General features: G+C 46.3%; 1 protein-coding gene across 1 annotated transcript in view; it reads left to right on the forward strand.

The window, feature by feature from the left end:
- The first annotated feature begins 5392 nt into the window (after positions 1-5392).
- The window catches only part of BCL2 (BCL2 apoptosis regulator), a 181379-nt gene continuing 169259 nt past the window's right edge, over positions 5393-17512 (forward strand). Inside the window, exons 1-2 of the mRNA XM_039251894.1 lie at positions 5393-6121; positions 6343-7193. Of these exons, the coding sequence (XP_039107825.1) occupies positions 6627-7193 (567 nt within the window). The 5' untranslated portion in view covers positions 5393-6121; positions 6343-6626. The remainder of the gene's footprint in view (positions 6122-6342; positions 7194-17512) is intronic.

Here is a 17512-nt window from a genome sequence, read left to right on the forward strand (position 1 = left end):
GGAGTAAACAATTCTCATTACTTTGAAAGGCCCCATATTGGGTACATATTGTTATGGGTTGAGTTGTGTGCCCTCAAAAGATGTCAACGTCCCAACCCCCAAAACCTGTGAATGTGACCTTACTTGGAAATAGGGTCTTCACAGATATAACCAAATTATGATGAGGTTATTAGGTTCCTAATCCAATATGGCTGGAGACCTTACAAGAACAGAAAACAGAGACACAGGAAGGCCATGTGACAGCAGAGGCAGAGATCAGAGTGACGCAGGTGCATACCAAGGAACACCGCGGGTTGCCAGCCACCACCAGAAGCTGGAGAGGGACAAGGACAGATTTTTCCCTAAGGCCTTCAGAGGGAGCATGGTCCAGCTGACACCTTGATTTTGGACTTCAAGCCTCCTGAATTGTGGGAGAATAAATTTCTGTTTCAAGACGCCTAGTTTGTGGTACTTTGTTATGGCAGCCCTAGGGAAACAAAAATATTAACCTTAATTTCTCTATATGTGTTTATCAGTAAGTAATATCCGGGAGATACTGTGCTCTGTGCTAAATCATGTAAGAGAATAAAAGTTATTGCACAGAAGAATGTAAATTCTTTGCTTATCCCCCCTCTATACTATGGTGTTTTATCTTGTTTGGTTCATTACTGCAGTTTCCTTTTTTTTTTTTTTTTTAATTTTTTAACATTTATTTATTTGAGAGAGGCAGAGCGTGAGCAGGGGAGGGGCAGAGAGAGGAAGATAGAGAATCTGAAGCAAGCTCTAGGCTCTGAGCTGTCTGTCAGCACAGAGCCTGATGCGGGGTTTGAACTCACAAACCATGAGATCATGACCTGAGCTGAAGTCAGACGCTCAACCGACTGAGCCACCCAGGCACTCCCCATTACTGCAGTTTCAATCCAATGAGAGCAGTAGCTGTTTGAAAAAATATAATTTTATTTTCACTCTAAATGCCAAGCCATGAATTTCAAAGGAAAAGAAATTGCCGTGAGTAAATTTCCTGCACTTGCCTTTGCAAACCGGAAGGAAACACTATATGCGCACTACCAAACTCACACAACAGAAGCATTTTTCTGTCAGCAGTTCATTGCCTGGTTTTAAAGGTTGTTACTTAATTATAATAAACTTTTTTTTTTTTTTTTTTTTCAGCTTTAAGACCCACCATAAATTAGTCAGGTAGGTTTCTCAGTTAAACCAAGGCCTGTTGGATTAGGTTTTGCAAAAACTTTCCTCATGAGGACAAGGATGGTTTGAGAGCACATAGCAAATGAACTAGATGCCAGAAGATAGGCTCTGGACCATTAATGAATTGGGAACAGTATTACTGTTAGCAACTGATGCTAGTTGGCAATTAGTATTATAATAACAACATTATTATAATTACCAACAACTTAGGCAAACCATCTGAAGGCACATGACACTACTGAGCATCAGAATACCTAATATGTAAGATATGTCCATTGCATCTCAATAAAGTGGGAAACAATAATATAGAAGACACCTGAAATTGGAATTTAGCATTTTGGATTGTTTGTCTAGGCCTGGGAGATGTTTGTTTTGTTTTGTTTTTTATTTTTTTAATGTTTACTTTTGAGAGAGACAGAGCACAAGCGGGGGAGGGCAGAGAGAGAGAAAGGGAGATACAGAATGTGAAGCAGGCTCCAGGCTCTGAGCTGTCCGCACACCCAATGTGGGCGCTTGAACTCACGAACAGTGAGATCATGACCCGCGCTTAAGTTGGATGCTTCACCTTAGACTGGGCCTCCCAGGCGCCCCTGGGAGATGTTATTTTTTTAAAACAGTTCGTTTTTTATGTAGGTTATGTGAACTGCTTGTTTTTACTCCCTCTGGTCAGTTCACTCTGTGTATGCGTTCATTTCCACTTCAGTTTGCCTGAATGGTTTGGGGTCGCATTTTGTATTTGTAACTGGTTCACCTTACCTATTAGTTGTCACTTCTCTCTCAGTTAATGAATGATGTCTATCATTTTAAATAAAAAAAAATTAGTAAGACTTACTACATGCCTATATTGAACATCTGTACGTCCAGATCACAATAACGTCCTTTTTGAATTTCATACACTATGGAAGTGTACCGGTGATGGATGAAGAGAACTTTCTGAATGATACTGTTAAACAGCCAGTAGGTGGCGAAAACTGGCAATAAAAAGCTTTTTGTTTGGCAGACTGGAGAATAAAGAAGGAAAACACAGGCCTTTTAGACTCTTGATACAGTCTCCATTCCATGCATCTTGTTCCTTTCCTTTCCTGGTGCTACCCTACTAGAATCCAGCCAGGCGAAGCTGGCAAGAGTAGCCCATTGGCTCTTAAAAATGGGAAACATCTTGCAAAGTTGAAAGCCTCCGGGGCACGGAGATGAAAGGTTGTTAGACGATCTCAAGCACAGAGCTGGGATTCAAACCCAGGACTCCTGACTCAGGCCAGGGCTCTCTCTTCTCCCTCTCCAATACCCAGAGACAGACGGTGAATCCACACACTTCACTTCTACCATACTTGCCCTCACGCTTTAAAAAGGTGGAATGTGATAACCAAATCTGAATGGAGGAGTTGTTTCACTCTTTCCATACAAAGAAAATGCAGAACATTCCTGTGGAATATATAATCTTAGGCAAGGACTGTAATGCACACCTGTCCTGAGAATGAGATGCCACAGAAGGAGGAAGTCTGAGAAAATCTGTAAAGTGAGGCTCTATGAGAGAAAAAGAGGGGGAAAAATAAGGCGGCTTTTCTTCCTCGGGGAATGGGGGATCCATTTCCTTCTGGGGGGCCCCTTTGCAGAAGTACAGTCTCTTTTCCATCTCTGTCGTCTCATTTCCTCCTCACATGCTGGGTTTCTCAGAAGCACCAAGGCTTTCAATTCCTCTTAAGTAATTTGGGGGTTTAAAACAAGGTTCTGAGCAGATCTTTACACTATAATGCTGTGGCATCGGTACAGGTTTCTACATTTCCGTGAGAACATACATCCCAGGTCAGCCTGTGCCCCGTGTCTCTCTCCAGGCCAGAACCTGCCCCCACCCCCACCCCCACCCCATTGCCATGTCACAGCCATTAGAGCGCAGGAAGGGCCATCTTCCTTCATCCCTTCCTGCCCCGGTAAGTTTGTACAAGGCGCCCATTCCTACATACAAGAGCTTGGCACATTGGTTGACTGGGTATGATAAATGAAATGAAAATAATTTGTGCTTATTTTGCTTCAGAATACATGCTTTGATTTTAGACCAGGAATGAGACAAAATAAAGATGATGCCAGGACATGTTTGTACACATCGCAGTGCTCATTTGTCACGTTTCAATGAACACTGTAATCCAGCGTCCCTATATATTTGTGTTTGAGCCCTATTAGGTAAGCCGCTGTGCTTTTAGTAAACATTTTTTTCTTGGCACTTTATTTGTCAAAGACTTTCAGAGATAAAAAAAAAAAATAGTTAAACACGCACAACTTGTTTGCTCTCTTGTGCTTTTTCTGGGGCTATTCGTGCCGATGAATTAACCCATGTGTGTGCTTGTGTGTACAATGTATCTGTGTGTGTGTGTGTGTGTGGGTAGGGATAACTTGAGAAGGGGCGACCCTAGAGGCCTTGGGAAACCCAGCCACGCTGGTGTTAGCTCGTGGGCCCGAAAGTCACCCTGGAGACCTCTGCCGCGTCCAGCCGCGAGCGTCGGGGGCAGAGGGAAAACATTTACTTAGCCATTTTAAAGCCCTTGATACCCCTGCCTGGCCCCCCGCCGGCCCGCTGGGGGCCATGTCTGGCCTTGGTCACGGATGGTGTCTCCGGGGTGAGCGTTCTGCCTGCACACCTAGGAAGCGACTTGAAAGTAAACACGACGCTCGGGGCTTCCCTCGCCTCTCTTCACGGCTGAGGCTTGGGTCCCACGGCTCCGGGCCAGCAGGGGCCTGGGTCTTCTCCCCGGCAGCTGCCAAGAGCGGGTACCACGGTGTGTACACACACACACACACACACACACTCGGATGAAAGGGTCAAAGCAGTTCCCGGCGCTTACACACACACCACACACACACACACACCATGCCACACACTAGGTTAAAAGGGTTGAAGCGATTCTCGGCGCTTACACACACCACCCACGCGCGCGCACGCACACACACGCGCGCGCACACACACTCGGTTAAAAGGGTCAAAGCAGTTCCCGGTGCTTACACACACCACACACACCACGCCACGCCACACACTAGGTTAAAAGGGTTGAAGCGATTCTCGGCGCTTACACACACCACCCACGCGCGCGCACGCACACACTCGGTTAAAAGGGTCAAAGCAGTTCCCGGCGCTTACACACACCACACACACACGCACACCACGCCACGCCACACACTAAGTTAAAAGGGTTGAAGCGATTCTTGGCGCTTACACACACCACCCACGCGCGCGCGCGCGCACACACACACACACGGTTAAAAGGGTCAAAGCAGTTCCCGGCGCTTACACACACCACACACACACGCACACCACGCCACGCACTAAGTTAAAAGGGTTGAAGCGATTCTCGGCGCTTACACACACCACCCACGCGCGCACACCACACACACACACACACACACACACACACACACACACTCGGTTAAAAGGGTTGAAACGATCCCCGGCGCTGGCGTCCGCGGCGCAGCCACCCAGCAGCCGCCCCGCCCGCGGCGTGCGGCCCCCCGCGCGCCCCCGGCCCCTCGCGGCCCCCCGAGCGCCCGCCGGGCCCGCCGCAGGCCCGAGGAGGCCCCTCGCACACCCACCGCGCCGCGGCCGCGCGGGAGGCCTGCGCCGCCCGCGCCACCCACCGGCGGGGCCGAGCGGGCGGGCGGAGCGCGGCGGGCCGGGCGGGCGGGGGCGTCCCGGGCGCGCCCTCCCCGGCCGCGGGCCCGCGCGCCATGTGTCCTCGGCGGGGCGCGCCGCTCCCCGCCCGGCCGCGGCTCCTTTAACCCGGGAAGGGGAGCGGGGCGGAGGGGCGGCGGGGCGGCTCCGCCGAGGGCTCTTTCTTTCTTCTTTTTTTTGAATGAACCGTGTGACGTACGTACAGGAAACCAGTCAGTTAGAGAGAATGAAGTAAGAGGCCAGCCCCCCCCACCCCCCACCCCCGCCGCCCGCCCCGCGCCCGCCCCCTTCCTCCCCGCCCCCTCCCCCGCCCGCCGCGCTCCCGCCCGCCGCTCTCGGTTTCCCCGCCGAGTCGCCGCCGCCGCCGCCGCCGCCGCCGCCGCCGCCGCCGCCAGCGAAGGTGCCGGGCGCCGGGCCCTCCCCGCCGGCGCGGCCGTCCTCGCCCGGAGCGGGTGCGCGGCGGGAGCGCGGAGGGGGCGGCCGCCGCCAGCGCCGCCGCGCAGCAGCCGGAGGAGGAGAAAGGGTGCGCAGCCCGGAGGCGGGGTGCGCCGGTGGGGTGCAGCGGAAGAGGGGGTCCAGGGGGGAGAACTTCGTAGCAGTCATCCTTTTTAGGAAAAGAGGGAAAAAATAAAACCCTCCCCCACCACCGCCTTCTCCCCACCCCTTGCCGCACCACACACAGCGCGGGCTCCTCGCGCTCGGCACCGGCGGGCCGGGCGCGTCCTGCCTTCATTTATCAAGCAGCTTTTCGGAAAATGCATTTGCTGTTCGGAGTTTAATCAGAAGCGGATTCCTGCCCCCGTGCGCGGCTCGTCCACCGGCCCCCCGTCCCTGTCTGTCTCCCGTGGAGGCGTGAAGCGGTCCCGCGGACAGAGCTCCATGTCTGTGCCCGCGCGTGTGTGTGCGTGTGTAAATTGCCGAGAGGGGGAAAAAATCACAGGACTTCTGCAAATACCGGACTGAACATTGTAATTCATCTGCCGCCGCCGCTGCCTTTTTTTTTTTTTTTTTTCTCCTCTCTCGTGCTCTTGAGCTCTCCAGTTGGGATTCCTTCGGATTGACATTTCTGTGAAGGAGAAGTCTGGGAATCAAACTGGAAATTCTCCTAATTTTTACCCACTCCCACCCCGCCCCCAACTCCTGATTCATTTGGAAGTTTCAAAGCAGCTATAACTGGAGAGTTCTGAAGATTGGTGGAATCTTTTGCCTTATGCATTTGTTTTGTTTTCACAAAAAAGGAAACTTGACAGAGGATCATGCTGTCCTTAAAAAATACAAGTAAGTTCTTTGCACAGGAAATTGGTTTAATGTAACTTTCAGTGGACACATTTGAGATTTTAACTTTAAGTGCATTCGAGTTAAGTTTAATGTCCAGGCAGTTTAATACATTCTTTTTTAAGCCGTGTAACTTGTAGTCTTTCTGCCCTGCTTCAACCCCGTGTTTAAAAGGAAAGTGCACCTGATTTTGACTTAGTTTTTTTTTTTTTTTAACCTTTCAGCATCACAGAGGAAGTAGACTGATATTAACAATAATTAATAATAATGTGCCTCATGAAATAAAGATCCGAAAGGAATTTAAGTAAAAATTTCCTGCATCTGGTGCCAAGAGGGAAACACCAGAATCAAGCGTTCCGCGTGACTGAAGACACCCCCTCATCCAAGAATGCAAAGCACATCCAATAAAATAGCCGGATTATAACTATCCTCTCCTTCGGGGCCGTGGGGCGGGAGCAGGGCCGAGAGGGGCTGTTGGTACCCGGCTGCTGTTTCCGGGGGGGGCAGGATGGCGCAGGCTGGGCGAACAGGGTATGATAACCGGGAGATCGTGATGAAGTACATCCACTATAAGCTGTCGCAGAGGGGCTACGAGTGGGACGCCGGGGAGGCGGGCGCCGCGCCCCCGGGGGCCGCCCCCGCGCCGGGCATCCTCTCCTCCCCGCCCGCGCGCGCCCCCGCGCCCGCCCGGACCTCCCCGCCGCCGCCGCCGCCCCCCCCCGCCGCCGCCGCCGCGGGCCCGGCGCTCAGCCCGGTGCCACCTGTGGTCCACCTGACCCTGCGCCAGGCCGGCGACGACTTCTCCCGCCGCTACCGCCGCGACTTCGCGGAGATGTCCAGCCAGCTGCACCTGACGCCCTTTACCGCGAGGGGACGCTTTGCCACGGTGGTGGAGGAGCTCTTCAGGGACGGGGTGAACTGGGGTAGGATCGTGGCCTTCTTTGAGTTCGGTGGGGTCATGTGTGTGGAGAGCGTCAACCGAGAGATGTCGCCCCTGGTGGACAGCATCGCCCTGTGGATGACTGAGTACCTGAACCGGCACCTGCACACCTGGATCCAGGACAACGGAGGCTGGGTAGGTGCTTGTCCGCTTGAAGCGGAGTCGCGGCCGGACGTTTCCGACCCGAGGCCGAGAACCCGCGGCGGGGGTGTGGGTGGGCTCCTGGGCCAGGGGCAGGCGGGCTGATGAGCCGGTGAAATAAAATCACACTGCCCGCCCCCGCCCTCCCCCAGAAAACAAACAAACAAAAAAACCCCCTCTCCCTGCCAACCCTGCTCTTGATGATTCCTTCCGGCCAGAAGTGTCTTCCTTGCTTGCCGGACATTGAGGTTTAAAGGTCCAGGGTTTGCTGTCCCGTGGGATCTCGAGGTAAATGGTATCCCTTCAGGGTTTCTCGGAACTGAGGGTCCAAGGATCCTCGCCCCGGCCCCCGAGACTGCTCAGAACTGGATGCCAGGTTGGGTTGGCGGTCCGCATCCTCAGCAGGTTCCCCTGGGGGTTTCTGATGTGTATTAAAATTGCAGAACCACCCAATCAGAAGAACAGACCTCACCCGAGGACTGAGGGCATGCCTCTTCTGACTCACTTGGTAAAATCTGCCCAAAGAGGAAATCCGACGTAGCCCCCCTTTCCCTGGAAAACTTAGCTGTGTTTGTAAAGAGGTAAGTCGACTTTCCAGAATGCCCGGGAGCTCCATCCCACGCCGTGTGCGGTCATTCCCAGGGGGCATGCCTGAGTGTCTTCAAGAGCGTTGGGCTAAGGAAGTTTTATCTCATTGGTGACACAGTTTGTCCTGGCCGCATACTTTGTGTTGTTTCCATGACTGGTGTATGATTTTAAAGTTGACTGCAATTTTGGTATCTTTTTCCTCTTCACCGTCTAGAGTCCGTATCATTTGGTGGTCTCCTCTGCTGAAAAAATTTGCATCCACAATATCTATATAAAGTGTAGAAGACTTGACTCTTAGCTGTGGATTCTCTCACGCTCTGACTCTAGTTGTAGTGATTGATGCCTGTAGTTTGGAAGAACATCTGTGAGAGGTTTTTTTTTTTTTTTTCCTTTCTGGTGCTAGAGAGAGATTCCATCGTGTTACCATAAAGTTATTTTTTTGGGTGTGATTCTCTGAGAGAAGGGTCCAGACCCTAGGACTGAAGAACTGTAATTGAGACCTACATCTTCTATCTACAACTATTAATTTAGGAAAAAAGCAAAAGAGATCATTCTCGTCTAAGCATTTTTTTCAGACTTTTTTCTTTTAATTTGAAGAATTATTTATGAAAAAAGATGCAACTCAGTGCTTCCCTGTGTAGTCTCTAGGGAGAATTACTGATACTATTTTATAGGATCTACCAGGAGCACAAAGCCTAGAAATGACTGCAAGTGGATTCAATTTCAAGGAGCACATTACATATTTTACTACAGTTTACAAGTGTGCTAACATTAAGGCCAAGAGAAAAAGAGAAAAAGCCAAGAAAAGTAGATGGCTGACATGAAAATCTGATCCTACTTGATCAAAGTTGACAAAATATTGATGCCGCTGTTGAGTGTTTAAAAGTAAAACATCCCCATTTAAATCCCTAAAATGTAAAATGCTCTTTGTGAATTGTTTTTTTCGAGATCCCACATCGTCAGATCTTTAGTAATTCTGTAAGAATTCACTAAAGGGCCAAAGAATATTTTTTTTAAATGTTTGGTTAAGTAGGTGGTTTTATTTTTAACCACCATTACCAAAAAGGTACAGAGTTCTAGACTCCGAAAGGATGGTTGTAAGACCAAAGTAAAACTGAGTTGACAATTCTGTTTCGTATTTTTATGATAAAACATTTCAGCATTTTCCTTCTAGCTGAAAGGAATCCAGGGTGGTAACTCTCATCCATTAAATAATTTAACTTAAAAAAATAGGAAACAGGGACCTAAACATATGTTTATGAGAGAGATTAAGATATGATCTACTCTTTGTCTTGTTGCAGTGTACCATATGAACATCTCGTACAAGTGAGTTTTCATTTTAAGTGAAGGCTCACTTTTAACTTCTTTCGAAATAGAGTTTTCCTGGGAGAGCCTGCCTTTGTGGTCAACAGGTATCTGAGATTGATAAATGTAGAGGCTATATTTCATGATGCCAAACCACAATGACGTACCATGGAACACGATAAAGAATATTTTGACAAAGCCTCTTAGAGTAAAAGTAAATCATATAGAGGCACAAATAGCTGTTCATAAAATGTGTCATTTTCAGGACAACATATAGATGGATGGCTATATAGGAAAACAAGGGAATTTGGCAAAAAAAAAAAAGTATATATCAGGAAATGGATCGTAAGTGGATACTTTGGAATAAAAGTGCTAGTATTTGAGAGTTATAAGTGATTTACCTATCCTTTCTTACGGGGCATTACTAACCTAAGTAGTAGTGGTAGTAGTAGTAGTAGTTGTTGTTGTTGTTGTTGTTGTTGTTTGGTGTATGGCATACTGACAGACTTCCCCTGCCCCCAAAATTTGCACCAGTCAGTATTCTTCTCTAATACCGTGTTGTGTCTTATAGTGTAAAGTACTCTGGATGCCAATGGTCAAGTTTCAGAAGAGAGGTAGTACATCCTTTTGACCTTTGACAATGTCTCACGTGGTTTCTAGGACTCAATGGATCAGCTCACCTACGGCACATATAGTAATGGGGGCTTTAGATTTGAAGTCCCTTTTCTCCGTTGCTGCTGTGGATGCAAAATCAGTCTTGCGAGATTAAGGAAAACTGTTTGTGTTTTATGTTCCAGAACTTGGAGAAAGCAGCGTCTTGGAATGATAGGCGTCTGAGAGCTAGTCCCAGAAGCCTACAAATCAAATAAAGACTAAAAAAGAAATTGAGTTAGAGTGGAGTGTGGTTTTATTCCTAAGTCTGAATAAGGCACTGTGTGGCTGCAGGATGGAGGCAGCACGAGACACTAGCAGTTCTAGGAAATGTCTGAGACTCTGCTACTCCAGGTGTGGTCCACAGCCCAACAGCAGGGGCATCACCTGGCAGCTTGTTAGAGACGCAGAACCTCTGTTCCCACCCCACAGCTAATGAGTCTGAACTGGTGGTTCACGTGAGTTAGAGGTTTCGAGTGCACCTAATAGAGACATTGATTATTCTCTACCATTGGTTCCTGGGGACAGCTTTTGCGAAAAATGATAATCTGGGATAATCTGGGGTCCGTCCTACAGCGTCTGATTCCAGTGGCCTCGCTGGTTTCCAGTATTACCTAGAATGCTGACTGTTTCCCAGATGTCTACTAGTGTGATCTGATCCTTGGAAGAAATAAGTTGGAACGAAAAAGAGGAGATAAATTATTGTAAGCTCAGCCTTCTCAAGAATGTTTTTCATGGTAGCTATACAGTTTGTATTGGCATCATTGATCTCAATAAAGTGAAATAGCTTTTCTATTCCAATTAAAGGCAGGAGACTTAGCTCTTTTGATAGCTCCGTTAGTTATTATTTTATCCCCTTGTATAACACAGTTTGAGTTCTATAGGTGCATTGAGTGGCTCTCAGATTGCTTCAAGGAGATGGGACTCTTTCGGTCAAAGCACTGAGATACGGAAAAGTTGATGGTGAGTGAAATTGATAGCTCCCTCCAAGCTGAGAAATGAGACAGCATTTAGCTTCATGTGCCAGAACAGAGTGAGAGGTGTGGGATCCTAAAAGAAAGAAGGGACTTAACAGGAGATTAGCTTCATTCTGTTGATGAGATGGTGGCGTGACTTTTTTTTTTTCTTTCTCTTCTTTTTTCTTTTGGTCTTTGTGGTTTAGGACGACAGGAACTTACTTCTCCACATCCAGTAGAGGTTAGCTTCCTTTTTATTGGTTGGTCAGCAAACAGTTTCTGCCTTCTGTGTGGAGTCCAAATCTACCAAAACATTTGATTAACTGGAAAGCAGTACCATTCTCATGCCAGTGTACAAAATACGTGAAAAAGCGTCATTTTCCTAGCGGCTGAGTATCAGCTGCTTATGGCCAGTTTTGGCAGCAGAATGATAGGGATTAAAAATAGTCTGAAGATGAGCCTGTCTTAAATAATATATTTAATGATGGACTTTCCTTGGGAAAGTGTATGTTTCTGCCTGCTAAGAATCACATGCTTTCCCTGTAATAATTTACTTTGTAGAAAAAAACGGCATTATCGCCCTTAGAGTTTGCAAGTCACGTGCTGTTGAGTGATTATGTTTCGGGACCTTTGTAAAATTTTATAGTTCACTCAGTTCCCTTTTCTGTTTTAGGGCTTTTGTGGCTATTTAATGTCTGTAAAAACATGGCTTTCTTTTCTGAATCCTGTTACTTTTAACTGTGCTTTCTAGTGAGAACTGATTGATCTTTTTAGCAATCTTTGATGGAGCTGGTACATTTCAGATTGTTTACATGTCATTAAGGCACACAGCACATCAGGTAACAGAAGGCCACAATTTTTTTCTCTTAAAGCAGCCTCCTAAAGTTTTTCCTCGTCTCTACTTCCAGTCCTAGTCAGCTTTTTGGAGGAATGATAAAGTCACTCGTAAGGCAGGTGTGTGGGCGCCGTGCGTATTACTCGTGGTCCCTCCCAATCAGCTCAGCTGACACCCATTTCTGAGGTCACTCATCATGTTTTAGCAATAGTTGATCAAGGCAGTATCTTAGCACAAGTGCATTTGTGCTGGAAAAACAGCACTGCTTTGTAGTGTACAAGTAGAAACGTTTCCCCCCAGAGATATATTGTATTTGAAGTTCAAAGGTTCCGTTAAACCTTTTTAAGGTAATCTAATATCACCTTATTCAGGTAGAGCCATAACCTCGAAAGCTGGTCGCCCTTTCCCCCAGCTACATACAAGAGACCACTCAGTGAATTTACTTCACTCTAAAGCTTTCCTTTAATTCTTCTTGGTTTGATTCAAACAATATTAACGTTTGACGTCTAAACAGGTCAACGATGGAAATCGTCTAAGTACTAAGACAGTTACATGATTGCAGATCTTTATGTGCTTGGCCCTGTGTTAGGCTGGGGACACGGTAAAGAGCTTTACCCCTGTCCTGGATGACGTCACAGGCTAGTGTTATAGGTGTCTAAGTAAACTCATAGTTACACGCAACCCTGTAAACATGATCCCGGATTCTCGGAATTAGAGAGAAAAAGGAAAAAAAAAACCCACTATATATTATTTTGCATATACTTCAATCATTGTCTAAGAAAATTGCTTCTAACCATATGGGCATTCATGTGTGCATTAGGCCTGATTTAAATAGGAGAAATGTAGATAATTTTAAAACTACTGCATAAGATGAACATACACTTAAGAATTCTGAAAGGCGGAGGGAGGGGGAGGGCGGCTTCCTTTGTTAAATATTTACCCATTAAGCCCTCTTTATACACATTAAGAAGACTTAGTAAACACCTGTCTTCAGTATTGCCTTAATTATTTGTATGTAAAAGACAATCAAGGCTTTGATTAAGATGATTAGAATAATTTAACTTGAAGAACTCTTTCTTAAGTCATCCTCGTATCCAGAAAAATACAAGTTGATTTTGAACAGAACAGGGGCTCTTCCTCTGGGAGAGATTTTTTAAAAATTTATTGTCAAATTAGCTAACATACAGTGTATACAGTGTGCCCTTGGCTTTGGGAGTAGATTCCCATAATATGTTGCTTACATACAACACCCAGTGCTCATCCCAACAAGTGCCCTCCTTAGTGCCCATCACCCATTTCCCCCTCTTCCCCGCACCCCCATCAATCCTCAGTCTGTTTTCTATATTTAAGAGTCTCTTATGGTTTGCCTCCGTCTCTGTTTGAAACTGTTTTCCTCTTCCCTTCCCCCATGGTCTTCTGTTAAGTCGGGGAGAGATTTTTTTTTTTTTAAAAAGCTTTTGTTTTCTTTTGTTTCGGATTATGTTACTGTTTCATTTATTGAGAGGCATCTCTTCCAAAACTCTGTTTATGGAATTTCTAGTCCACTGTAGCATTTGTGTGAAGGGCAGGTGTTTTAGTGTCTCTACCTGCTGCCACTCATGATCCTCTTTCTTTAAATGGAGATTGTCAAACTTTGGAAATTACAACAAAGCCTTTTTTCATCTTAGAAAGTATTTCTGTAGGCTGCCACTTGGACTGATATACACTCAACTCTGTAGTGCCGACATTTCTCTGCTTTTTATTTGCCAGACAGAAGATAAACCCAGCTGTCCTTCAGTAAGAATGATGATTGAATGATTGTTTCTATCTCTCCAAAGCCATTTGGGCTTTCTCCTGGGGACTCTGCCCCTCGCCTGCCCATCATTTCACCACCGGGAGCCCTCTGTGTAGCTCCTCCTTCCTCCCAGGACACGTTCAGCATCGACTTTACCTGAAGAAAAGAGCATTATGCCTCAGTACCAGCAAGAGGGAACTGAAAAGGGCCCTGGCCAGGGCTACAGTATAACCTCTACTCCAGTCTTGCTACAGGCAGCAGCGCAAGGCACAATTCTGTCAGCACATACGATGCCTTCTCTCCAGAGATCATGAATTCCAACCACGTGTGGAGAAAAGATAAAATCTGCTGGCGGAACTCTTACTTGCTCTGATCTCTGCAGTGTGAGATTAGAGGGCTTATACTCTAGCCATAGATAAGTTTTGACTAACTTAACCAAAATAGCTAAAATAATGTATTCAAGACTACTTCCCCAACCGCCCTCTTGAACGTTTAAGAAAGGGAATCTCCCTGCCATGCTGGTGTGGCCATTTGTAGCAATGGACTGAGCTGCTTGGGTGATTTGCTTGGGCAGTTGAGTGCATTCTCTGAGAAATTTCTCCATGGAATGTGGATCTCTCTTACACGTGACCTGTGGAACAGGCACTTCACTGGGAAACTGTTTGGAAATTTTGTATTTTCGTCCTGTTCCCTGTTTTGCCTTCAGAATTTCAGGGATAGAGCCATATTCCATTTTTAGTTAATAATCAGCTCATTGGCTCTCTGGAGCTTCAACATAATGAGTCAGAAGCTTATGACTGACCCCACTCTCCTCTTTACTCTGCCTCCTGAAAACAACCCAAGGACCCGCGGTGTCAAGTGAAGCCTTAATATTTCAAAGGAGAGTTTCCATCGAGACGAATACAGCTTTCTTGTGGCAGTTCCAATGACTATCTCTCTCTATTTTTAACTGTCTTTTAAGCTGTGGAAACCTCGAGAGTCTGCGACAAGGGGTCAGTGTCGTAGGCCATCTCTTTTTAACTTTTCCCATCTCTTTGTAGTGGAGAACGAAGCTTCCTTTGTCTGTACGGCCCCATGAAGGTTATATCTGTGTAGTCACTCTAGAATTGAATTGCAGCCAAATATTCCATTCAGGTGCATTCGAATTCCAGGAGAATATGGGGCAAATACGTAGTATTCTTAATTCACTGCCTAGTTGCTCTATATATTAACCTTCTTACAGTTAGAATAGGAATAAAATTAACTGCAAATTATATCATCAGCTCTAGAGGTTGATTTTTTTTTTTTTTTTTTTACAAATAGTTTATTGTCAAATTAGTTTCCACATAACACTCAGTGCTTAGAGGTTGATTTTTTTATCCCTTAAGAAAAAAAAAAAAAAAAAAGGCCAGTCCATGAATGATGCCAGTTGGCACTGCTGAGTCTAAAATTTCAGGACTACCTCCTAGTCATTTCCGTTATGAATTCTTGCCAGTATCTCTCCCCCCCCCACCGCTCTTTCCCTCTCCCTCTCTTTCGTTTTAAGACTGAAAACTTTTAGAAAAAACTTTTAGCTTTGAGTTTTTTAATAGCAAAATTATAAGTAAAGTGAAGCAGGACCACTTACTAATTATTACTGTGACAGTATCAGAAGAAAATGGCATGAGGAAGTCTTATCAAGAAAAATGAGCAATTGTTCACTAAACTGAACTCACAAAGGGCAGAGACAGAAATGGAAAACGTTATGAAGATCTTGTGATTTCGTATATCAAGCACATTAAATACCCGCCTCCTATGTGCAAGGCTGTATGCCAGGCTGAGTAAAACATGTTTTAGCTGAGTAAAAAAAAATGTGTCAGATCAACTTTGTCTTCAAGGAATTTACCAACCAGGAGTGGCACTAAAGAGATGTAAATTGCTGTAATCTTTGCGGCTCTTTAGTGGGCAGAGAGAGAGATCTGGTCCAGCTGGAATGGAAGAGTTTCCTGAAGGAGGTCGTAGGTAGGAGATCTGGGGAGAGCGCATGTTGGATAACCGGACTGGAGAAATCAAAGCAGATGGGAATGTGTGAGGCATAACTGGGGAATAGCGGGAATAGTGGTTGGGGGCATAGAGATCTCTCATGAGACCAGACCGGCCTCTGTACTGACAGCTTTGTACTTAACTGGTAGGCATCGAAAGGATTCGAAAGGGTTCTGAGGCAAGGCGGGGTGTGTGGGCTTGTGGAAGATTGCTGGACAGGGAGACCAGGGAAGAGGTGTGAACTATGGTGGCAGAGTGGGGACGGAAAAGATGGGGGGCAGGTGCAGGGGAGAGGCCTGGCAGCAGATTGAAGAAGCCGAGGACTCGGGTCTGAAACCCAGCTGATTCCCAAAGTGATACTGTCCTCAAGAGAGAGGGGACAGCCAAGAACAGTTGCTGTTTGATGGGGTAAATGGGATGAAGTTAATTTTGGACATTTTGAGTTTCTAACTCGGGTGTCCAAACCAAGTGGAAATACCCGGCAGCAGTTGGCCTTAAAGGTCTGGAACTCAAGAGAGAATTTGGGGCAAGAATACAATGTGCCTTTCTTCCCAAACTGTGTAGATTTCCCATTTCCTTCTTTTATTTCCAAAAGTGGTCCTAACTGCCCAAGCTGATTCCATACGGCTTTTCCCCAGAGGCCCTCCGTAGACCTCTGTGGACTGGATTAAGGCGATTAACTTGGTAGTTTTCCCTTTCAAAGCTTGGCTTCCCACTACCAGTTTGCCTCCCCAAAGAGTAATTCTACTTGAGTCAAATTTGTGTTCCAATATCTTAAAAATACCTGCCATTTGTGGAGGTCTTCTAAAATCAAAGTGTTCTCCTTCACTGGCACCCCTTCACTTCATAAAATATTTCTCTCATTATATTTATCCCATACCTAGCAGGGGAGACAGCGGGCACACACAATCATTGTTTGTTGAATGAATGAATTCATAAAAGCTTATGTGAGAGGCACTTTGAGCATCTGACTTCTCCTAACCAACTAATGTTCTCCCACTCACCTTACTGTAGAGTGTGCATATGTGTTCTGGACGACCTATTTCACAGATACATTGATACTTGATAGAAATGAAAAAGGAAAAACGCCCATTAAGTGTTTTGATTTCATCCCTCCCTGATCGTTGAGTTGAAAAAGTATGTCATTCATACTTGACGAGAAGTCTAGGTTTTGCTTCATATTAAATGTTCAACTTTAATAAAAGTCCTTAATGCTGATATTAGACACCAGGCCATTGATTGTCACGTTGTATCTGTTTATACAAAGAGTGCACACAGTCTGTATATATGTGCTTAGTTGCTCTCTATCCCATGGCTCAGATCTCAAGCCCAGTGGAAGTCTTGATGTCTGAGATTATTCATCACCTTATCATTAAAGAAATCAGGGCTTGTCCAGGGATCTCACAGTGGGAACAAGGTGGTTTTTCCCCCTCTGATTAGCGGTGTAGCTCAAGTATAAAAGAACTACAGCTTAAAAGTCATGGGGGGGGGGGGGGGGGNGGGGGGGGGGGGAGATGAGCCCCTAGCTCTCCCGCAAGCACAAGCTGCCAGTTGAAGGTAGAAGTCAGGGTGATCCCAGCTCAGTGATCCCAGAGGCGAGAGAACCCAAGATTTTATTCCTACAGACACTGACCCGAGAGAAGACCACCAGGAGTGCCCTGGAGAAAGCCGCTGGCCGGGCAGCTTTGGGCTAACTCCTGGGTACTACTTGAAGCCAGAATCACAGCCTTTCTGTGGTTTTCAGAACTGGTGGAATTTGTATTTTAAGACGCCTCATCCCTTGGCATGAAGCAAACTCAGAAATGTTATTGCCCATCATTTATCATCTGTTTGAGAACGATTGTATGATTTGTTTACTTGTAATGAAGCTTGACCATACTTCTCCAGGGGCTTTTTAAAAAGAGGGATGTGTCAGCTTGCAGATCTGTCCCCGTGAATGAAACCGCAAGCAAATTCTCTTCTCTCCCGCCCTCCCTCTCATTTCTTCAGTGACCATCTGTGCGTTATGTTACCATTGCCAGACCCTCTTCAAGTGGCTTATCTGTGAGTGAATTCAGAAACTTCAAATTATAAAGGACACCCAGATAATTGGCCTGTTCTCCAAAGTATCCGTCCCCTGTGCTGCTGCCAGATTCTTTCTTACTGAATACATCCAGTGACAGGAGGTTCTTGAGCTTGTCCTGATCCGTGAGAAAATGAGCTC

This window comes from Hyaena hyaena, unplaced genomic scaffold (assembly GCF_003009895.1).
Source record: "Hyaena hyaena isolate Hyena2069 unplaced genomic scaffold, ASM300989v1 scaffold_399, whole genome shotgun sequence".
In the NCBI taxonomy this organism is placed as follows: domain Eukaryota; kingdom Metazoa; phylum Chordata; class Mammalia; order Carnivora; family Hyaenidae; genus Hyaena; species Hyaena hyaena.